This window comes from Calidris pugnax, unplaced genomic scaffold (genome assembly GCF_001431845.1).
Source record: "Calidris pugnax isolate Ruff unplaced genomic scaffold, ASM143184v1 scaffold127, whole genome shotgun sequence".
Classification (NCBI taxonomy): domain Eukaryota; kingdom Metazoa; phylum Chordata; class Aves; order Charadriiformes; family Scolopacidae; genus Calidris; species Calidris pugnax.
In genome coordinates this window covers 477,670-502,161 of record NW_015090883.1, presented here as the reverse complement: position 1 = coordinate 502,161, position 24,492 = coordinate 477,670, and the positions used below count along the sequence as shown (strand labels likewise).

Genomic DNA, 24,492 nt, shown 5'->3' with positions numbered 1-24,492 from the left:
TGGAAATGAACTGGTCCAGAAAGAGTTCAGCAGAAGGGAGATAAATAAGTGTTTAAAAAGACATAAACAAGGAAACACAATTCAACTCAACTATTCTCTTGCAGGAACAGTTGTCCATAAAAACCAGGCTACATCACACAGGTCATTAGGTGGCCCCCTAACTTAAGGAAGCAGAAGGACAAGACCAAGGCATACAGTATCTCTGTCAAATATTCCCCAGTGAACAAAAGTACATGATGGGATTCAAGGGGGGAAAAAAAAAAAAGAAAAGAAAAGCTTAAAAGTGATGCGACCAAGGCATACAGTATCTCTGTCAAATATTCCCCAGTGAACAAAAGTACATGATGGGATTCAAGGGGGGAAAAAAAGAAGAAAAGAAAAGCTTAAAAGTGATGTTTGGTTCAGAAAAAGTTTCCCAAAGCTCATGGAGAACCATCCAGGTTTCTCACCACAGGTACTAAAAACAGCCACACAAACCTAAACCTCCCTAAAGTCTGAAAAGTGAACGAAGAACAAAGAAGGGCTGGTGATATTAAGCCCTTCAGAGAAATTGCTGAGCATAAAACCAAATCACTGAATAACAGAGTCCAGGGAGGTGGGGAGGAACTGCTGAGAAATTCTAGCACACTGTCTCCTCATCCTAAATCCAACTTAGTCTTGGCCACGGGCTTCAGATAACATCACTGCTGCACTGACATCAGCAATGATGCTGTTACCAGGAATATGCCAAAATGCTGGGAGCAGAGGCCGGATAGCTGGGAGTCTACAGCAGCTTGGCCTCATCCAGTTCCCTGAAGCCAGGAAGATCTTGCCCTTGGACCCAAGAAGCTTACAATTAGAATAGGGGAAGATTTCTATATCGGGAGGGCAAATCCCAGCTGACACAGGAGAATAAGGAGCTCACATAAAAGGTTACAGCTTGCAGAGGAAATGAGAAGGGACGGGTACACGAGAGGCTCTGATGCTGCAGGGCAGGGATATGCAGCCATTGAACCAGAAGCACAAGGGCAGCCTCAGGCAGGTGGGAACCCAATCCAGGTACCACAAAGAGCTGCCAAGAAGCTTTCAAGTGGGCATTTTAGAAGACAAGCCTAAAAAGAGAGGTTTCAAAGAGCGGTCAGTGACCAGGCAGGCAGTGTTGGAAAACAAATCCTCTATAGAAACCCGAGTCAGTCACTTGGCTTCTCATCTCCAGCTGCCCACAAATTGGAGGGTCTCACCTCATGGCTCACTAAGTCTGGCATGTTTTGAGCAGGTTAGCGGCCTATTTGAAGTTTCAAGGTGGGACACTAAGCTCATGAATCACTCCAGGCCTCTACAGGAGAGTATGAAAGAAGCTTCCCCCGTCCCAACCAATTCCACCTGCATTAGAAGGAAAATCCAAAGTCTTGCTGGAAACTGCCAGACACTATCTCCACCAGCAATTGGCTTTGGGTAAATCCGTGCTGCAGTCAGAGACACACACAGACTCCGACAGCCCACACTGAAAGCTCCAGAGTCCCTCACCATCAGCGATGCCTGAACTACCTTACTGCACAGCTAGCTCACATGCATCTGTGTGGTCTGGGATCACCAGTTCCTCGCTGCGAGGACACAAAAGCCTACAGTCAGCGCTGAAAGCATTCAGATGGCACAAAGCCCTTTCAACAGTGCCAAAGACAGGGGAGAAACGAGCACAGACAAGAACCGGTGTCCTGCAGCCACAAATCTTTTCCTCAAATCACTTCTTTCTGGCGTATAAGAGAGGATTCCCCCTCCTTGTTTAGGTTTCCAGACAGGCTATGGCAGAGACAGACTGCATTATCAGTTCCTTACCTTTATCTGTTTCATTCTTCAGTTTCTTGCCACTGCTCTTCTGGATGCCCTCGTTCACGTTTTGTTTTGCTACTTCAACCGCTTCTCGCTTTTCCAAAGTGCCAGTGTCAGAATTATCCATCAAAGGAATATAAGTGGTTGCTTGAATAAGAGGTTCATCCACCAAAACTGTAACCAGAAGCCCACAGGATGGATTAAAGCTTTGCAATAATTAAAAGCAACATTTTTAGAAAAGGTGCATAACATACACGAGAGTTGGATTAAAGCATTTCTACAGCTAGTTAGTTATACTCTCTGTTTCTATTATCCTTCACAGCTTAACTCATTAAAGCTCTTCAGGTAAGTTCATTAAATAAAGGTCTCTAAAGCATAGTAATTTAATAGCTTCAATTAAATTTCTATTTCCAAAGCTGCCTTTTAGCATTTTAAGAAGTAGCAGAGAAGAACCTTTAGATTTTGACTTTCATTTCACTTTAATGAGAAAGTTGCACATGGCATCAGTGAGACTGGTTTACTCGTGGCTGCGTATGAAATCATTCAGCATCCCTGAAGCACAAATATAATAGATTTTTGCCCCTATTCCATTAAAAGCTGGTACCTTAACTGCCAGCATTTCCACTCAGATTCCAGCACCAATGAACTAAACTATTTAAGGCAGAACACGCAGTAAGGACAGCAATCAAGCTTATTTCACACGCAGACCCAACTGCACTTAATGAAGATATCTCATCTGTCAGGACAGGCTTAATATTCTGAGTGGTACCCAGAGGTACTGACCTACCACTGTAGGAACGGGGCTGAGGATCAGCCTCTGCCCAAAGAGCTTTTCAGCCTGCGCTGCTGGGACAGAAGCAGGGGAGGGGAGAGGAAGAACGACAGACCAGGGACAACTTACAGCCAGTAAAGAAGGTGGATTTGCTGTTTCCCAGCACCTGAGCTGCTGGTCCACACTGCCTGTAGGACCAGAGACATTACAGAATTGAATCATAGAATTGTTGAGGTTGGAAGGGACCTTTCAGATTATTGAGTCCAACCATCAACCTAACACTTACAAAACCCATCACTAAACCACATCCCTCACCACCACGTCTGCCCAGCTTTTAAATATCTCCAGGGATACTCAACCACTTCTCCCTGGGGAGCCTGTTCCAATGCTTGATGGCCCTTTCAGTGTAGAAACTCTTCCTAATACCCAATCTAAACCTCCCCTGGTGCAACTTGAGGCCATTTCCTCATTATGCACAGAACCATGCCACAGCAGGAAAGCTCACTGACCAAGCTCAGAGTCAGCCCAGATTGAAGGGCTGATGGACCACAGATGCCATGCAGTAGACCAGACAGAAGAGTAACTGGGTGGGATGCAAGGTTTCAGGCATCAGTGCAAGATGAATACGCATTTCTGGCTGCCAGAGAGCTGATTAGAAAACACTTCAGGATTCTGGCTGCTATTAAGGAGCAAAACAGGCTTATGGACCTTTTGTGTCACCTGCTGGAGTCTTTCCACTTAAGAAGCCCACAAACACTGCACAGCAAGCTCAGACATGAGGAGAGCTCCCCTCTAGCAGAAATATCCACCACCTAATCCACTTACCACCCTCACCTTTCCCCTTCTTCTCCTTATTAAATTCCCCTCATCATTTTATTCCTCTTATTCCAAAAGTCTATTTATTATCAATGAGACATTTTGCAGCATCAGTAACATCCCAAATCCCCATAGTACTGTCTTGCCTAATCCAGATGCCCACCACAGCTAGTTTTTTTTTTTCTCTGTCACTTTGAAGAGGTGGCTTTAAAAGAAAAGAGCTTGCTTTCAACTAACGCACGAGCTATTTCCGTGTAGCACTGACAGCTTAGCTTTAATGCTGGCTGAGCTGGTACCTACACTAATTTGAGTATTAGCCACACAAAAGCAAGCTTGTGGTCCAAAAAGTGGTCCCTCAAAAAAGGGCAATGGATGCATCAGGAAAAGCACAAAAACATCAATAGAAGGCAAATCACATACTAAGTTTCCCATCAGTAAGTTTCTTTCATGTATAATTTGTAAGTTTTTCAGTTGTTACAACACACAGGACCCATACACTACTTGGAACCCCACCAGGGTCCCAAGAACCTGATCTGACCCCTAATGACCTGAACAAACCATAAAGGAGACAGTGACTGACATTGTCTACTCCAGGAGCAGTCCACCAGCCATCAACTTCTTCAGAGCTGTCCCCGTAAAGAAGAGTTTTGAGAAGCTAACAAGGTGGCCTCACAGAACTTCATGGTCACGCTCTTCCCAAAAGGCCCAGACACAAGGGCACTCATTGTAAAAATAAATAAAAAAAACAAACACAGAGGGAGACTGAGCCAGCAGGAGACAAGAAACAGCATCTTGGCAGAGAACGAGGGATGACGAACAGAAAAGGCCTTGACAGCAAAGATGAGCAGTTTGTGTTGGAGCAACAGCCAGCTAACAAAAGGACAATAAGAGAGGAACGTGGTCAAAGCAACTGGCTAAAAAAAAAACTGCAGTCTTGTTTGGGGCAGATGGTTGCAGCAGCTCCAGACATGCCTTGCTCAGAGCAACTTAGAGCCTGCCCAGCTTGTCCTCTAAGTCAACATATTACTCCTCAATTCAAGCGTGGATGCTTGGATCCAAAAGAGCCCACAAAAAGGCGCACATCATCCTGTGCATTTCATAAAATATCACAGGATCTCAGGGTGAACAATCTTTCCTACCTGGAATCCCTGTTTTTTCAAATTTAAATAGGAGTTATTCCTCTGCAAGTTTATTTTCTAAAGGAAGAGAAACTAAAGTATGGATGGCAAAAACGTTTAACACTCAGGATTATCTGCACTAAGTCACAGACTGTCTTCTCACCGTTATCAACTTTCTGCTTCTTCGCAGAGACTTTCTTCTTTCCCGATACGTTTTCTTGCTTTATCTCTTGGTGGAGCAGGACTGGGTCTTGCTTTTTGGCAGGAGATACAACAGAATCAGTCTTACTATCTTGATCATCTGTAACAGACAATTAAGACAATATGCTCTTCTGTATACTCTCATCATCACTGTTAAATGAGTAAATCTGTAACAACCACCAGAGTCCACCCCCAGAAGAGAAAAACCCGTGTATTTTAAATCAGAACGTGAAGTCATTCGTATGTACGTACACACACACACTCACAAAGACACACAATTCCCATATCAGACAAGACCCCAAAGCAATAGGAAGGTTTAGGAGTCAAGGGCCACAGCACCGAGTGTTTTTACAGACAGGAATCTTATCTGCAAGCAGAACATACGGCAACACAAGGAACAGTTTAACCAACCCAATCCAGGTTTTACTGCGACAGAGCAGACAGCATGTGTTACCCGTATTAGTTTCCCATTTGCAGGAAATATTTTATTCCCCCTCCATCCCCCCACCTGGGTATTTTACACACACACACACCCCCAACAGCTACCGGGACTGTGAGAAGCAGAAAATAAAGTGTTTCACATTAGGGAACTGTTCTTTTTTAAGAAATTGTTTCTAGTGAGAAATTTTTTTATCTTTTTGGACAGCCTGTGCTATATCACATTCTTGTCAGAGCCGACACATACAATTCAGGGTTATGGTGTTAGCTCCTGTAATCAAGGATAAGAGTTAGTTGTGGCTGCCCTCAGAATAGTGCTTGCAGACCACATTTTAACCATGCCACAGAGATTTTCAGAAAACCCCCACAAACAAGATTTGATTTTTTTTTTTTATTATAGTGGGTGGGTATTTTTTCTCCCTTTTTTAAGAAAAAAATCCACCACATCAAGCAGCAGTCTCATCTTTTTCCTCACTCCCTGCAGCAAACCTCTTACGCCTGCATCTCAAAAGGGGGATGTGCAAACACTTTGGTTTTCACTGATTTCTGAAACTAGGTATTTTTATTCTTTTTTAACTTCTACTCATAATCAAACACACTGAGACACGTCAACTTCTGCTAAGGATATGGTCAAGACAGTCACAGGTGATTCTGATTACAGTTTTTGGTCTGTTCTAGGTTGGACGTTTCCCTTACAATGGCTGGACCAGTTTTAGCATCAGTTCCACTCAATTACAGAGATGCAGGAGGTGGGAAGCAGCTGTAAGTGTTTCTTTCCATGAATCAGCCACCAAACACCTCTTTCTACCTTAAGCCTACACTTAAACAGCAATTCATTTGGACAGTCTGCAATGAAGTTTTCCCTGAATGCCCTTCCTTATCAGAGCAACTGCTCTTAGGACTATTTTTTCTGGTCCCTTGCCATCAGAATGCACACAGCAAACATCTAAATCTTCTTTCAGGTAATCAAAATTTTGGCAGCTTGAGAGCAAAGTAGCCAAACCAGAGTGCAAAGCAGAGATGGGATCTACTCTGTTCACTCAACAATCCTTTAGTAGAAGGAAAGCAAGGATGGGAGAAGGAAAACCAGAGCATTGCTGCCAGATGAAAACAGGGAGAAAAATGTAATAGCTCGTTAAAAGGGAAAGGTTAGAAGTGAGCTTTGCCCCATAGAGATCAGGCAGAACAGTCGTGAGAGAGACACTCTGTGGCCTTGCAAGAAGCAGAACACAGTTTTGGCGTTCTGTGCAAGAAGCATATGCAACATCAGATACCCATTCCATTTTTCTGCTTCTTCTGCCCAGACTTCTTCTTAGATGCTGCTGATTCAGATGGTGGAGTGGGCTGTTTTGTAACAGGGACTGGTTCTACTTTCTTGCCTGAAGACTTGGATCCTTCCGACTCCTTATTTACGTGATCATCTTGAGCGGCCTTATGCTTCTTCTCCTTCTTCTTCCGTTCTCTAACGCCAGTAGATGCTTCGGTCACGCTCAAGGGTTCTTCTCCTTCTTCTTCCGTTCTCTAACGCCGGTAGATGCTTCGGTCACGCTCAAGGGAACAGGAGCGACGTGCTCTTCATCCGTACCCAGGGCATCAGAGAGCTTAAAGTCCCGAGGTGCACTTTCAGAGTCAGACTCGTGGATGTTCCCATTCTGAGCTTCTTTCTTCTTGTTCTTCTTCTTCTCCGTTTTCTTTTTATCAGCCTTGGTAGGTGGAAACTTCAGGTCCCTTTTCTGTTTCGCGAGGACTTCATCGTATAAAGTTTCTTTCATGAAAAGCCAGAAGAAGAGGAAGATGACTACAATAACCACGGCAGGAATGAGGACGATAAAGTAGGTAGACTCGTAAAACTCCATTGTGCTTTTTCTTAGCTATATTTAAAAAAACCTACGGGGAAAAAAGAAAAAGAAAAAAAAAATTAGGTTTTGAACAGGTTTTCCTCGATATTATTTCCCCCACCAATTATAATAATAAAAGAAGCTTTGTCATGGTTTTAGAGAAGCCTTAAAATAGCTTTTAACAAAATTACCAAACTGTATCAATCATGGAACAACTTCTGGAGTCATTTACCATTTGCTTCAAGGTTGTTAACTGGGATAGGAAGGAACGGCAGTTTACAAGCCTGCTGATCTTGGAAGAGAGCAGTTCTCCTCTTCCCTTACTTTTCTTCACCTTCCTCATTCTCCCTTCCTAAGTGAATTTCATAAAGTTTTTGATTTCAGAAATACATGAGACAGCACTTTCAGAGGCTGTGAAATAAGGATCAGTACATGCAGAGAAAAGCTTTTTTTTTTCCGTCGTAAATCAAATATAACGAATTTAAGATTTTTATCTTGGCAAGTGGGAGTTAAATTTCAACTTCCTTTTGTTTCCAGATTTATGACAGCTTCAGAAGTGGAATGAGGGAAGAAGGAAGAGGGAGCCCATAAAGTCAACCATAAAGAATCAGGTATTTTCAAAACTGCTTTTTGAAGCCTAAAACCCAGCTTTAAATGCATGAAAATTACACACATTTATAGGAAAACAGGGGGATCTGTTACTTATTTTGTGCATGTAACAGCGTACAATTTCCAGGGCACTAATAGACCAGATGACTCCATGACAATTTTCTGAAAACACTACTTATGCCCCAAAGCATTAAGTTACTTAAAAAAAAAAAAAAAAAAAAAGCACACAGAAAACCAAACATGCAGGAACCGCAGAGTTAAAAAAAAAAATCAGAATGAAGCTCAAAACCTAACTAAGCATTAAGTTACTTAAAAAAAAAAAAAAAACCACACAGAAAACCAAACATGCAGGAACCACAGAGTTAAAAAAAAAAAAAAAAATCAGAATGAAGCTAAAAACCTAACTGTGGGGCCAAGACAAGCCAGATCTTCCCATTTCACAACTGATCACTACAAACAGACCTGGATTTTTGCAGGAAGAATCACAGAATGGTTAGAGTTGGAAGGGACCTTAAAGACCATTTAGTTCCAACCCCCCTGCCCTGGGCAGGGACACCTCCCACCAGACCAGGTTGCTCAAAGCCCCATCCAGCCTGGCCTTGAACCCCTCCAGGGATGGGGCAGCCACAACAACCCAACAACAGAATTCAAGTCCTCGCAAATAAAAAAAGCACCAGTCATTGAAAAAACACAATCAAAACTGTAATTAAGCAAGTGCAACTCCTGATTCACCAGCTCAATTTAAAAACAACCACTAAAAGCACATGCTTCACAAAAATTCAAACCCCCCCCAGGCTTTTTTTTCCAAAAAAAAAAAAAAAAAAAAAGCACCAATCATTGAAATAACACAATCTAAACTCTAATTAAGCAAGTGTAACTCCTGATTCACCAACTCAATCTAAAAACCACCACTGAAAGCACATGCTTCAATGACATTTTCCTCTACACAAGACAACTCTTCAACTCAACTTCCCTCGGGAGACCCATTCTCTTAGGAATGAAAGGCAAGGGATCTCATCCCAGGTTGGGTTTCCTATAGTCTTTGTCCCCTTCTCTGCAGCCACTGCCCAACTGCACCATCCGCCAGCACAGCCAAGACATGCAAAGACACTTGGAGAATCACAGAATCACATGGGCCTGGAAGGGACCTCCAGAGATCATCTCCTCCAACCCCCCTGCCAAAGCAGGTCCACCTAGAGCAGGTTGCACAGGAACTTGTCCAGGTGGGTTCTGAATGTCTCCAGAGAAGGAGACTCCACCACCTCTCTGGGCAGCCTCTTCCAGGGCTCTGCCACCCTCAAAGTGAAGAAGTTCCTCCTCATGTTTAGATGGAACTTCTTATGGACAAGTTTGTGCACGTGACTTCGGGCCCAGCTATATATCAGTCTATCCTTCTGCTTCTCCCCAACCAAGCTGAGGATGAGAACGTCACACAGGCTTAGACACAAGTGAGATGACCCCCAAAAAGTAGAGAGAACTGCTCCACACCCTAAAAAAATATTGCTTCGAGTACTTCCACTGCTGCTTAGAAGAAGAAAATAGATGTGGCTACTGAGGGCACAGGAAATAAAGTCCACGTAGAAGCTGCACGGTGCAGGGAGAGGACAGGTTCTCCTTGCTTCTGGGCAGACGGAGGATTACTCTTGAAATACTTGATAGTCTTACATTTAAGAGGCACAGGAAATAAAGTCCACGTAGAAGCTGGATGGTGCAGGGAGAGGACATTCTGCCTTCTGGGCAGACGGAGGATTACTCTTTAAATACTTGATAGTCTTCCATTTAAGGCTGTTTTACCCCAACTCCTGGCTGGGCTGGAAGCTGCTATTGTAAAGTACCATCCTGCTATGTTGGTGAGAGCTTGGTGTGGAGCCTGGCTCTGGCTCAGGAGGGAAGAGCTGTTACACATTATAGCTTCTTAGCGTAGTTTGTTATAACAGAGAGGAGTTACTGTGATAATATATTTGCACAGCGCGCTGAGCAGCACAGAAAGCAAGGAGTGGGAACTCTAATTTGACTATTAAGTTATCCAAATAAAAGATTAACATTTCAATACACTAATTATTCATCAGTTGTCTTAACGTTAAGTCTCCTCCCAGTTTATAATTATTTTCCACATAAGCACAGCTCGCCGAAAAGGCTCGGGTCTAGAATTACATCCAGCACACCAAGTTTCAGAAAGGCTGAGAGGAATGGGAGGAAAAGCTTGTCTTTTGGGAAGAAAAAGCCCAGATGCTCAAAACTAAGCTGGAGCTTTCAAAATGATTAGTTGCAGCTACTTGATAAAACCAGCTTCCTGCACTAAGTGATCTAATATTAGTCATCTCTTGAAGGAAGCAGATCTTGAGAAGCTGTCTCAGCCAAAGTCAATATTGAATGCTTACGGGAGAAGCTAATCCCCAAAGTAAATATGTAATTAAGCAGATTTTTCACAAATGTAATTAAGTTGATCATTACAATACATCACTGCAACAGTTACAACACCTAACCACAAAGAGCCCGGAGCAGCCCACCTCTGCCTTGCCGGTATCAGGAATGCTCAGTTGGCCATAAATTCATCCTGTTCCTTCAGCCAAGCCAGGAGGATCCCACCCTTGGGCCATCCCTATGCATTTCCCAGCGCCCAACACCAGATGCTCAGCTCCAATCACACGCTCAGCAAGACCCGTGTTGTTGAAGTTCCGAGCCATCAAGTGTCACGAGGTGTGATGGTCAAGGCAGGACCATGTACAAGCAGAAAATGACTGTTGCTTCGAGCCCGGAGAGGGCAGCCACATGGAAAAGCTTCAGCTGCTTTCAAGAGGAGCCATAAATACATAATTAGAAGAGCGAGGCCGGGTGGGGAATAGGGACTGGACATGATGAGGTCTGATCTCAGAGCTGGCCGAGCACCACGGGCTCTGCTGAGCCTCCATCCACCGCCCAGCTCCAGTCGTGGAACGGCATCGCTCGCACCCTACAGCCTGGAAACGTTGAGTTTCAGAGCATCAGCAGACACAGCTGCTGCTCCAGTCCTCTTCTCACTCATCAGGGCGAAGAAAAACATGAGGCAGATGAAGGCTTCCACCCCGAACACCGGTCAGACGCACGCAGATTTGATTTCCGAAGTCCTACGGGGAATTACACATCCACAAATCCAGCCTTTCACATGGAAGCAGGGTTTAAAAATATAAAGTAAGGCCTCAAAAATGTTAACTAGAATTGATTAAGTACACCCAGGAATGGCAAACAAGAGCTGTGCTCTGATGGTTATACGCTCACTTCCCATCTCAGCCCAGTATGAGCAAGGGCATTTTAAAAATTACTTCCAGAAGGAGAGCATTGCTGCTGGTTTGTGTGCAGGGTGACAAGATCCTTCACCATCCAGCCCTCGTCAAGACATCTTTACGAAGCAGCAGCCCTGCCACAGGGTACAGTGGCACTGGTTTGGCTCAGTTGTCCTTCAACAATCTATAGTTAATAAAGAAGTTTCCCCATTCCCATTTATACTTCTGTATTACATTGACAAGCCGTCTAGGAAAAACCAGAAGCCATCTATAGGGGGAAAAAATCCATGCCATACAAAAAGGAACAGGACAGGGAAGTTCCTTTTATTAAGCCCAGAGAAAGGGAACGCTACATTAACTTGAAAACCTCCGCATACCAGCTTAACTGCTCCTCAGGATCTAGTTTTACCATTCCTCCCATTCTTGTTAGCTACGGAAACCTGAGATATCCTCACAAAAATATTACTTCTTCCCCCAGAAGTGTCGCAAAGGGACTTTTCTCACTCACAACCCTCCCTCAGACAACTTTTGGTGGCAACTGCATCAGCTTTACCAAGGCACACCCCAGGAAAATGACCCGTACCCACCCCCTCGCTGCTGCCAACAAGAGGCACCGCGACTTCAGCCATGTTTAAAGTTCAAGGTATTTAGTTAAATACTCACCTTTCACCCATATTCAGTATTTATTGATGCTTAACCTGGTATTTATGGGGCACGTTTCTAGGAGCTAGGCTCCCCACTTGCAGACGTTCTCCTGTCTCCTCCCTAAATTCAGGAACTCACAAGGTCCCTCCAGTCATTCCGAGAAAGGGGAACAGACCGCATCTGTCCCAGCCCGCACGCAGCCTCGCTCACTCTCCCCAGCCCGCCTTCAACAAAAGAATTGCACTTTTGTTCCCCCGTGCCACAGAAAAGAAAAAAAAAAAAATAGCTATTTCTGAACTCCAGCATCATCGCCTGCACCTGACGTTCCTCTGCCCCACGTTTTTGTAACACACCCTTCGCTTTTTTACATTTAAATCTCAAGTTTCGCCCCGCACAGATACCAGATTTCACGGGATGTTCGTTCAGTTTAGGTCCAGGGGATTAGCTTACTTGAGGAGACAGAAATAAATTACAGCTCCAGCTGGCTCATGAGTCACTCGTAGCTTGGCCCCAGCACGTTGGGAGGCACTCCCCTAAATGCTCAGGTCCCAAGATGCACATGATTTCTGGGGATTTGTGCCTCTTCGAAAAAAAATAGTATTAGAGAGGGAAAAATATAGGTACCGAGATAATTTAAGAAAAAAAAAAAAAACCTCTTTAAGAGATAGCACATATGATTTAGCTAAGGCAACAGCTTCTTTAACTGGGGTGTTTTCCCTGGGATTTTCTCAAGCTGGCAAAGCAGACATTCAACAGTCACTAGGAACACAGCAAGAAGTCTCACGGGAGTATCTGTATTCAGTAAATTCTCGAATACATAACAATATTTTTTTTTTCCCTTAACCTGCACCCAGGTAGCAACACGCTCCGTATCAGGCGGCTGCAAAAAGCATCCTCCTGCAAACAGCTTCATTCCCAAACTCATCTTCCCCCAGAGCTCTTGGGGAGAGGATCCAGCTTGGGCTGGACAAGGCAACTAAACCCAGATCTGCCACAAGTAAAATATAAAATTAAACAAGATACTCAGCCACTTCTCATTCAGTTGACGGGAATGACCAGCTCTCTCTGACTTCATTCATGAGCATTAACTGATTAAAGCACTCTTGGGCTCAAGCCCTACGAAGGAGGGCTGCCAGATAAACCTAAAGGCAGTTTATTTATCATCAGCGTTGCTACAGGATGAGAGAGATCTGCAGCTTGGGAACTTAGGTTGGTTTGGGTTTGGTTTTTTAAGCAGCCCTATATGCCAATGAAGAATGAAAACACGTTCTTCATGCCCTAAGACAAGAGAGGACAGCAGAGCAAAAGCTGAGCTGTCAGAGCAGGCAGGGATTTCAGTCCATCAAATTAACTCCAAGTTCATTAGCACCTGGCTAATTTCAGCAGGTGAGCAACACTAGGAACCAAGGGAGCCCTGGCAATGACTCAATGTCCTCCTCAACCTTCCCCTTCCAAGGGTTACCCAATCCCAAAAAACCACACTGCCCAGTGAACACCAGTGAGGAGCCGACTACACCTGGACACTGGTTTTAAGATGGGAAAAGAAGATATTACACATAAATCTCCCCTGCCACCTAGGTAAGGAAAAAGGCACAGCTTTCAGTAAGATCACACACAATCTTCTTACAAGTCACTAAAATTTGCACAACAAAGAGGTGTGCATGGAGCACCCACCACCTAGAAGAGCCAAAGATCTAAACGACCCTGCCAGTTTTGACCCAGCCAGCAAAACTTAAACAACTTTTTATTTTAAATCATGGAGCACCCACCACCTAGAAGAGCCAAAGATCTAAACGACCCTGCCAGTTTTGACCCAGCCAGCAAAACTTAAACTACTTTTTTTTTTTAAATCTTTTTTTTAAGCTCTACTTTTATAGCTCTATCTCCATGCTCTGTTTACAGAAGTCCTTTCAAAACTAAGACTTGGGGGGAAGCATAACAAACAGCAGTTCAAGCTCCGAGTCTCTTTCATTTAACGACTTGCCCCGGCAGTGTGATTTATGCAGCAGCAGGAGAAAGCTGGAGACACTCGAGATTACAGACTGAGCCATTCAAGTATGGAAGTTCTCCTCTCCGGGAAGTGAAGCTTCAAGTGAAGCTCAACAGCACTTGACACCCCCTACAAAGTGCTAACAGCAAGAGGAGAAGGAGACTTGTCAATAAATCTTGCTCTTCTTCACTTGATTACGCTGATACAATTAAGCCATTTGCAGAGCACAATCTCAGCGCTTCAAATACCCTCTAGGTAAATATTTTCCATTCCAAACATGCCGCTGTTTGTACCATCTGTTGGGCTCTGTCTGCTTGATGTTAGTTAACACAGACACGCTATTTATTAAATTCCAGAGAGGAGAAGCTTTGCTTCAACAAAAGCCTTTACTTTTAGTGTTTCAATTTTTTTTTTTAATACATCTTTAAAGCCAACACCTGACAAATTGCAGCAGCGGTGCCGCGAGCAAGCCGGGAGCACAATATGGCTATAGAAGGTAGACCTGGCAGACTGTCTGGCAGATGACCTTGCTCTTGTCCAAGCACCTGGGTACCTCCTGCAAGGGTTTGTTGGGAGCAGGCAGGAGGTTTGTTGTGGACGGAGTAGGGTTTGTTGGGAGCAGGCAGGAGGTTTGTCGTGGACTTCACTAGTTAGAGTCAAGTAGTGAAATATTTCATTAACTTCACTAGTTAGAGTGAAGCAGTAAAATGTTATTAAGATGAAGCAGTGATTTAACAAAACCAGTAGTAAGTGCGATAAAACCAGTAGTAAATGCGATAGTGTTTTACAAGATTCGTTGTCAAGGTACACTCTGTGATTTACTGCAGAGAGGACAGGGTCAGACAGGCTGTCAGGGAGACCCTCCCGTTGAGTCACGAGGTTCAGAAAAGACTCCCTTTGCTTTCTAAACTCCTTCTCAGAGAAGAGTCTGGGTGCGGCTGGATCCAATCCTAGTGCCAGACTTGGTCTACCGTTTATGTCTAACCCCCCATATATGCACAATCAATCCTTTACATTACTTAGCTAAGATTTCAAGGTTTAGCATGCTGTTAAGCTGTTAGTCAGTTCCTGAGAATCTGTTGGGGCAAGGAATCTCCCAACCTCAAGGAGTAGAACCTGAAGCGAGCGTCCTCAAAAAGGGGAGATCCTGGCGTGCAGCCACTGCCGTACAGGAGGGCTCAAAGGGCTCTGGGGCTGTCCACTATTTATACAGGAAGATAATTGGCCTGAAGTCATATTCTGATGGCAACAAAATTCCTAGGTCCCCACTCCAGACAGTATTTTGACTGTGCTGCCAGCCATCCCCCAAAGTCCGGGTGCAAGTTATCACAACTGCTGGTGCAATGGCCGTGGTGGCCAAGGCCGGGCAGGAGCAAAACAGGGAGAGCACACCACCACAAGCAACTGACACCCTGAAACCACCTGGGCTGCAGGATGAAGCCCAGAGTTGGAATTAGCATCAGTGAAAGAGGAATGAGCAACCTCAAATTTATCTGGGGATAAAAGCATGCATGTTGTTGGCACGGAGCGAGGAATAGGATGGAAAACCACGCTCTGCTCTGCTGCCCAGCAGCTTGCCCCAATACCCTGCAACCGCACAGACCTCTTCCCACCAGAAACCCACAGCGTTCACCAAAGCATGAGCAAAGACACTGCTATCACTCAGGAGACCAAAACATTTCTTGCATTTGTGAGGGCAAGTTATTTCAGATAAGAACTGGCACCCATCAGGGCTAGAAGAGAGCGACCTCAGCTCCACCAGACTCCAGAAACTGCAAATTTTCACTTAAAATCATTGACTTTCAACACCCGTCTATTCTCTCCAAAGTCCAAAGATAACAAATTATCTTTACCTTCTTTCAAAGTGCCTATAAAGAATCAAAGGCTTCTTTCTTCCAAGAGGAGGGTGCCGGGGGAGGACGGTGCCCCGAGAGGGCTCTCAGCATTAGGCAGCAAGTCCACATCTTTCCATCGCTATCTCCAGGGAGTTCCTGGGGCTTCCCTGGCTCCTTCCATCACACACTCATGTACAGACATGCTCTGCCCACACCACCGTGAATTATTTGAGAGGCTCACACTCTTTTGGGTAAGCATTTCCCTTTCCTCCCCACCTCTTTGCAAGCAGAGACCAGATCCGGTATTTGCTCTTCAAATCACTGCTCGCTTCCCTGCGCGGAGAACTGGGAAATGATACTTCTCAAAATATGAAGACGAAGAAAAGAAAACATTAACACGCTCACTGCGTTTTCCTCACAGAGGAACCAAAGAGCAGCAAATTCTAAACTAAAGGTTCAATGCAGCCACTGATTTTCTTAGCTCCCAGCTTTGTCCACATCCCAAGCGGGTGGCGATGGCAGCCGAGGTCGCTCACGCAGCAGCTCCAACCAGCCAGGAGATCCCCAGCTACATCTGCTGCTTTCTGCAGCGTGGGGTACATCAGAAGGCACAGTTCAACGGCAAAAAAGGCCACACAAGTAGCCCCATTAATCCAACATTAACAATTCTGCTGATGTTAAGGCAAGGAAAGAGATCAGAAGAAGCAAGGCAGCAATCAAGGCTCGCTTCTTCTCCAAAGCTGCCACACAGACCCGACAAACCCTGCATCTTTTAGCCACACTTTAGAAAAGAATTAAGTTTACATTTCTAATAGTCTCAACACAGCAACTTGATTAAAAACAACCTTGGCTGTTCTCAGCAGGACACTGGCAGGTTTGCTCAAGGTGTGACAGTCCATTGCCACAAACCCAACATCGATGAACTCCTTAGTTCTGGCTCTGCAGGCAATGCTAGGACTTGGGGTTTTGCCCAGGCCCTATTAATGCAGGCTTACATACTAAAAATAAAGAAACAAAGCCAGCAGATTAGTGGCCAAGGCTGAGTTTAGATGACCAGGCCGAGCAGCAGTTCTGCATGTCCCGGAGTTTTTGAGCATCAAGGAGTCTCCCGCAACATGAGCTTGTCCAGCAGCAGGAGCCGGGTGTAGGCTGAAGCCAGGACTCTTAGCTCAGCCAGGCAGAAGCATTAAACACACACAGCCACACCTGAAATGTGTTTGTCCCTCCTGGACAGGAGGGAGGGACCAGGACATGCCTGTTGTGTTATCCTGATGAGCTGCCTGGAAAGTTCACCGAGGTTTGTAGAAGCCAAGCTGATGCGACGGTCCTGAGCAGCTCGGGTTTATCACACACAAAAGCCATTTACAGAAGTTTAAAGCCACCACACGCTCCCACAAAGGCTTTTTGATATCTGTCGTGGTCTACTCTAAATATATTCACAGTATCATCTTCACCTTGGATCCATAGGAAGCTTCAGAGCTTCAGAAGCTGCCTATCATTCCCCAGAACCGGGGGCAGACAGGACCTGGCAGCTCCAGTGCAAAGCACAGGGTTTGGCCAAGGTTCTTTTAGCCATCACAACACCCATTCCTAGGGCATGCATGGGGTTTCTCCACTACCAGCACAACCATCCTTCAGCTGGGGTGACAAAGCTGCTCCTCACCCATCTCATCCCCTGCTCCTTCTGCTGACATAACCCCAGGCAGTGTCGTTCCCAAAGCTCTCTCACCCTGAACAAGGCAGGCGAAGGGTCTCAGGGCACCTTCCTCCAACACTGCTTAATCCTTTTCTGATAAAGGAATAAGTTGCACGAGTATAAATTGCATAAGTACATTTACTCTGAGACTTCTCCACCTACTCTTGCCATGCTCTACTACTGCTCTCTGGCGCCCACAATAGTTACACAACTGACCCCCCTCCGACCACAAATAAGGCAGAGCCTGAATTCCAAGTAAAAAAAAAAAAAAAAATTTAAGATCACCTCTTAAGAAATCTGAGGCTGCCACAGCCCTTTCATCTCTTTACACCCAGTTCAGCCTCTGCAAGCACGGAACAACAGAGGAAAGCAGGTAGGAGCAGTAGCTTCTCAGTACCCAAATTCCTCTCATACTTTCAGAGCAATCTGCAAAGAAAAAAACAGCTGGAATGAAACCTTTTTCCCTTTTCCCAGTGTATATAGTAAATATTAGCTGTCTAAATATACATTCCTGTATTATGTATTCTTGTTTAGATTTTAAAAAATAAATGTAAAATAAGAGGAGACAGAAACAAAGGAAGAAAAGCCCCTCGGTCCAGCTTTTTTTTTTTCCTTTCCTTAGCAGATTGCTGTGAAAGTATGAATGGCATCCGAGCACTGGGAGGCTAATGCTCATTTTTTTTAAAAAAAAACAAGCCAGGATTTTATATATAAGAGCTTCAAATAGCCAAGGAAAAGACCCGAGTGTATTATCTGCCTATGCATCCCAGAGGAGGTAATTACCTCCCCGAGCTTCGCAGTCCCACCAGCGCTGTTTCTTCTCAGGCTTCCTGGCAGGAGCAGCACTGCTGCCCATGTCCCACCTCCCTGGGCAGGGGACAAGCTGTCCTCTGCTTCCAATGCAGGCCAAAGCTGATGTCCTCAGCACCAGAACAACGGGAAAAGCGCCACAGACTGCTAACGAGGATGGTATTTTGTTGAGGGGGACATACTTCTGAAGTTTGCACATACTTGCAAAAAGGTCTGTCTTGACTTATTCCTCAATTCTCCAGATTTCTATTCAATTTTGCCCTTAACCACATTGGTCAGATGATAATTTCACCTACTCTCTTGAGTTTCTCCAGACACACAAGAAAGTTTTGAACCTGCCTCTTGTTCCACAGGTCTCCAGACCACCCAGTACTACAGCTTTTCTCCAAATTTCTCACCAAAGCAGCAGCAGAAAAGAAGAAAATGGAAAATAAGAAATAATATTCAGCCTTGAAGGGTTAGCAGGTCACTCGGAGCAATGGTTAAGCAGGTCTGTAGAGCTGAATTTATGAACCTTTGTACCTCCACACCCCAATGGCACAGAGGCTGCCAAAGCTGTCCCACAACCGAGCCAGGTACAGCCCAACAGTGTCACCCTGGGGCTTTCAACAAGTTTTCCGGCCATGCTGAACAAGGTCTAGCAGGAACTCAGGGTGCACAGAAGTGATGGCACCAGCTGAAGAGAAGCAGCCTTGAAATGAATGAGAGAATCTGGAAATTTTCCTACAGCAAAGTATCACTGAACTTTTCCTGCAGGAATGTATTAAATTCATGGTAGGAGTATTAACCTTGCTCATATTAGAATTTCTTTCCCCTCCAAAAATAAATCTGGCAAAGATATTCTTAGTCTGAATACCAAAAAAGTGACTTTATCCAGACTTATTTTTAAATGCCTATTTAATGGATTGAGAATAAGAGTCATTTTTTACCAATAAAGACAGATATTAATCCAGGAGAGCTGATTCAGCACCAGACTTTTTAAACCATACAAGATTTTACTGGAGTATGTGCCCGCAGCCCTCTCTACCCTGTTGCGAAAGGAACAAAGGAAGAGGAAATGACTAATCAAAGCAGCGGCGCATTAATATATTTTGGTATGTGGAAAGGGAAAATTCGTAGCGTGTATTTTTAACATTCCCCAACAGGAGAAGGCACTGCCGTACGTACACCAGCCGCCACGGAGGCTCAGCAGCTCCTGAGAGGGGGAAAAAAAAAAAAAAATAAAAAGGTGGAGTTGTGTCCCAGAGAGTTCTGTATTTTCCATTTCCCAGCATGAGCTCTGCTGGAAGCGTAGCACAACGTGGTGCAAGTGTGGTTTTGAGTTGGCTGATGATGTCTTTGCCTAACGACGTGCCCGGAAAGGAGGCAGGGCTGGGGCAAACAGCGGTGTCTCAGTGGTATCACGCGCACTTTGACTCCAACCATAGGTGAAACTCAGCCTGGAAAGGTTCATCGGAGGGAAAAGGTGAGTTTCTTGGAGCCGCCAGCGAGAAGTCCTACGAGTCCCACCATCATTCATCTCTGCTGAGCAAAGGACGCCCTCACCCACGGGCTGATAAGAGATAAGGGGGAAGAGAAGCCTTTCCCTGCCCTGGGTGCCATCTAGCAAGTCACAGCTCACCCACGTGCCAGAGAGCACAACCCCATCCTGCACCTTCACAAAGTTAATTCCCAGAGTCCTCAAAGCTCCCCATCACCTGTGCACGCAAAGGGACCGGGCTGCCAGCAAGACACTGCACCTTCAAGTCTTTCCTCACAATTACTTTGCCACTTTTCAGACATTGGAATGGGCTGCCTCAGCCATTGGAATGGGCTGCCCAGGGAGGTGGTTGAGGCCCCATCCCTGGAGGTGTTCAAAAGACGGGTTGATGTAGTGCTGGGAGGTATGGTTTAGTGATGATGCTCCTTGTTTGTTGTGTGGGTGACTATTTTTGCCAGTGAGGTTGACGGTTGGACAAGATGATCTTTAAGGTCCCTTCCAACCTAGAAGATTCTGTGATTCTGGTGTCCCAGTACAACTGGATTTAATAGCTGGTTTTTAATCCCCCATGGGAAGCAGGTCTTTGGGGCAGCCACGGTACCACGTTTGCTCAGAGCACCAGGGCAGAAGCGTGAAGGACTACTGTGATAAACCCAAAAATTAAGAGCTTTCAAAGCCTTTCCCTAAAAGAGATCAAAACCAATCAATCTAGCAACAGGCTGCTCCGGTCATTTGTGCAGAGGGATGGCACAGCACAAAAGCATTGCTCGCCCAGTAAGAGAGGAGCTGGACCAGTGCCTGCCCGCCCGGCTGCAATTGTTCCCCCACTTCATAATTAAGGGCTACAATTCCCCCTTCTTCTAATGCCAAACCCCTAGACACTCACCATAACAAAACTGGTTTAAACACTAAATGGGAAGCTACCGCTGAACCAAGTGTGATCCCTCGGATCCCCCCGGCTCCAACACTGTTAAGTGTAAAAAGATGGAGAGAAACTAACATTTAATGTTCTTGCAGAGGGATTTGTAACCAGCCACCCCGTACACAGTTAGAAGCCTGAAGCTTAAGCAGGTCTTTACCCTGGTATTGCAAAATGATAACCCCGGTCATTTCACCACCAAGATTTTTCCCATTATTTCTGTTCAGTGTGCTGTTCTACACAACTATACAAAGAGATTGGACCACAAAAGGGGGGGGGGGGGGGAAAGCGCTTCGTTAACCTCTCAGTGACTCAACGATCCTACTGTTAAAGGGCAATAGACAACAGGAGAAGCCACAGCAGAGGGATGCTCTCTTAGAAGAGGAAAATAAGATTGACCTGTGTCGGAAACAGGCTGCAATTTAAAGGAGAGTTGTTAACTCATAGAGGGAAATCCAAATTCATAAGTGATTGTGAATCATATCAGATCTAGATGCTTTCATGTGGTTTCCTCTAGCTACCTGAAGCTTTAAGATACTATTTACTTTCACACGTTATGTCTAAGCAGTTGAGTGATTTCGGTTTTCTCTAAAGGGAAGGAAAATGTGATCATTTGATGACGCTGCATCAAAATTACTGTGAATGTGGCACAGACCTAGCTAAATGAGAGCATTAGAAAGCAGCATTTGAAACAAGATTGCTGTACTCCATCACTGGCTAAGTCTTGATAATTCTCTCAGCTGGAAAGGGAGATGAAATCAACAGGCAAGACTTTTCTCCCTTCTTGCTACATACAGTACAGTGGAAAAAAAAAAAGCGGAAAGAAAAGCACCCATCAGTTAAACAATCAAAGTTCAGAGTAGTAATAAATTTTCAAATACACCAAGAGTTTAAAACTCAGGGATATGCAGTCAGCCCTCAACCCCGAGGTTTTAAAAGGGCAACTTCAGTTTAGGCTAGCCCCTAGGAGGAATGCAGACTCAACATACAGAAAAGTTCCTGTAAGTTGATAGAGGCATCATAAATAGAGTTATCCTAAATAGAGTTGCCATCAACACGCACAGCACATGGACCAAACTAGGTCTTGGAGATACCACGAGCCTCCTCGGGCTGGAATTACCTCCTCTTCAGCCACGCAGCCGGGCAGGCACTGGATCACAGTGCCTCGGTTTTGCTTTTAATACTGTATACTGCAGCTGTGGTTCAGAAAGACCTAAAAAACATTGGAAAATCCCAACAGCCAGGCTTGAGCTGGCCCGAGCTGCTCCCCTGGCTTCCCCCAGCTGCTGGGAAGGGCACCCAAGCAAATGGGGCTGTACCCACCAGAGCAGCTTCCTCCTGCTCCCACCTTGGAGGGTGGAGTTCCAGCCAGAAGACAATGCTGGCCTGGGAACAAATGGGCAGCAACGACTGCATTTTGACTGCAAGGCGGAAAAACACCCTCAATCCTCAACCCAAGGAGGTGCTCAGGGCTGCAACGGTGAAGCCACAGCCCCCCAGACAGAGCATAAGTGCTGTATTTTATTTCACCTGGTCATACAGCAGCAGAAGACTCCTGCCACTTGGCTACAGAGATGAACCAGAGCCCTAGGACTGCAGGGAATACATTTTAACAGAGACAAGAGGCACCCACCACTCTCTTCTAGCAGCAATCAGAGAGTTTTAATCCATAGTCACTTAGGAACAACACCTGCAAAAGGAGAGTTTTAATCCATAGTCACTTAGGAACACCACCTGCAAAAGAGGGTTTTGGTTTTTTTACAGCTGTGCATTAAATTTAAAATCATTTGCCAGCTTAAAACACTGTTCATGCTGTATTTATAAAACCCTTCAAACACAGGGAACATAGAGAGTTACATTCAGGGCTGAATTTGGACAACAGAAGCTTCTGCTGATGACGGGCCTCCTACACCACTGATATTTTGACTTTCTGCTCCAGCACAAGTTTGCACCAGCCGAAGGCTGAGCAGGCTCCCATCATCAAGACCTCCCCAGCAGACAGGAGATATCTGACTGCTCCATAGCAAAGCTGTCCTTCAACAGCTATCCTAAACCATGTTACCACACAGGCACAAAGATAGCACTTCCATATCCAGGCTAGCTAGATCCCTTATGCTGTAGAACACGGCGCTGTTGATAATCTTAGAAATCAAGTTTCAAAGTTATTTAGGAAGAGGAGAGGCTTTAGGAGCAATCCCTGCAGCACTGGCACAAGTTACCGCAGAGTATTTCAAAGTACAAATCACATTATGAGCTGCAACCTTTAACTCCATTTAAAAGCACGATATGAAGCTTAAGAAATGACTGTGGTTGTTTCCCTGCTGGGACAGGTGAAGTGTTAAGAGAGTCTCCACTCTCCTTCAAGACACTGCCTGTAGCCCATTTATCAAGGGCAGCACTAAGAGCTCATCTCCTCTATCCAAAATACCTCCTGCAGTACAGCAAAGACCTCCACCGAGATACCATCCTTTCAACTCCCACACCTGAACCCTAGCATCACACATTCCTCTCCATAAGGTTTCTTTTCACCTTGTTAACCTCTCTGTGCTTCATTTCACAGCCTGCTGAAGGTATGACACGCAGTCAGTGTCATCTCAGCACACAGGTCCTTTGGGATCCGGGCAGGCAGCTTAAGAAGGTCACACACACTCAGAAACCAGTGCAGTATTTCGACAGAATCCAAGTTAGTATTTGCATCTTGTCTTAAACACCCTGAGTAGGAGACTAAGCTCCCTTTCAGCCTCAGGGAAAAGGCTCCAGCTCCTCCACAAACTCTTAACACGCTTGAGTTACAGCTGGGCCATGCAGTGAAGGAGCTTTCTTCTCCCACCTTCCTGTTGATTCCCCAGGTTGAGCCATGCTGGGCCTTGCTAACGTTTCTCTGAGCAGCAGCAGCCCAGCAGACCCTGCAACACCCCTTTGCCATACTGGTCCCAGTTCCACGATCCAGTTCACTGTGTAACCCCAGATACAGCTTAATGTTGGGGGCTGGATGACAGCACAGAAGAATCCCCCCAAAAGATGTGTTCGAAGTCCATCTCCAAGGGTTTCCTGGTTTTCTCCACTTGTGACCGTAAGGGCCAAGCTTGTCAAGAGTTTCCTAAAGGAACTTCAGATGTGTACTTCACCGTTTGCAGAATTTGGAGTGCAAGTCAACACCTCAACATCCCAGAATTCTCCCCCAAAACCAGCCTCTAACCCCTCGTAACACACACACCCCCCAACGCACTAAGCTTTACCGATCAGCACTGATCTGAACTCAAGAACACGCCAGGTTGTTAAAAAGACGTAAAAATGCTCAGCGACAGAAATGCCGAGTAATTGAGGTCACTTCTCTCATGCTTCTCCGGGTTCTCACTCCTCTTGCTCTGCTGGCCCACAATCTGCTCCTCCTTCCGCGTGCGAAGAAATGCTTCTCCACACCAATTTACTTGCCTCTAACTTCAAACTATTGCTCCAGAAGCCTGTAAATGGGGAGCAGGGATTAAGAAATCTACTTAGAAATAGGAACACCGGACTCGAAGCCGAGAATTTCTTCTTTTGGCACACAAGGGGCATGGAAAAAAAAAGTAGAAACCGGGAGATGGAGGCGGGTGGGGGCTGAGAAGGGGCAGGCTTGTAATGGAAACACCTGACGAAGAATTTTCACAAGCCTTTTAAAACTTCTGAAACCCAACCCCTTTGCTAGCACTTTTCCCATGCCTCAGACTGCGGAGCGCGTTACGCAAGTCCTAATTGTGCCTCGGCAACCATCCTTCCCTCCCTCCCTCCTTCCCTCCCTCCCACGGCGCTCCGCACCTCCCCGAATCCGGGCGCTGAGGTGCACCGAGGTGAAGTGGCGAAATCAGTGCTTCTCACAACCAGCCCCGTGTCCTCCCCACCTGTGCAGGGAAAGCCCACCTTCATCGGGCACCTCCAACCAGGCTCTGAACCTATTAAAAAGCTACTTTTTAAAAAAAACAAAATCTTGTTTTGACACACGCACGCTAAGCTGTGAAGAGGTTTGCTAAATTTAGCAGGCAACCCAATCCCAGTGGTAGGGTAGCAGAGGCTGGAGATATGGAAGTGACCTTAGGTGAAGGTAACAAGGGAGGGCTGTCGGTGTCTCCCCGCTGAGCTCCCATGGGAAAGCCCAGGGCACCCAGTAAAATCCTAACACAACCTCCAGAAAACCTCCCTGCAGCTTGGTGGTTCCCAAGGTTTTATAGAATCATAGAATGGTTTGGGTTGGAAGGGACCTCAAAGACCATCTA

At 45.5% G+C, this 24,492-nt stretch overlaps 1 protein-coding gene across 5 annotated transcripts in view; it reads right to left on the bottom strand.

The window, feature by feature from the left end:
* KTN1 (kinectin 1) overlaps positions 1–17,406 on the bottom strand; it is a 67,987-nt gene extending 50,581 nt beyond the window's left edge. For 2 of the 5 annotated variants that reach the window (XM_014947052.1, XM_014947051.1), the window contains exons 1-5: positions 17,316–17,406; positions 6,709–7,041; positions 6,429–6,652; positions 4,679–4,816; positions 1,816–1,983 (exon numbers count right to left, since the gene is read on the bottom strand). In XM_014947052.1, coding sequence (XP_014802538.1) covers positions 1,816–1,983; positions 4,679–4,816; positions 6,429–6,652; positions 6,709–7,010 — 832 coding nt within the window. In that variant the 5' untranslated portion in view covers positions 7,011–7,041; positions 17,316–17,406. Of the gene's footprint in view, positions 1–1,815; positions 1,984–4,678; positions 4,817–6,428; positions 6,653–6,707; positions 7,042–17,315 lie in introns of all 5 variants that reach the window. The other 3 variants (XM_014947050.1, XM_014947054.1, XM_014947053.1) reach the window with 3 other exon arrangements.
* Positions 17,407–24,492: the final 7,086 nt, after the last annotated feature.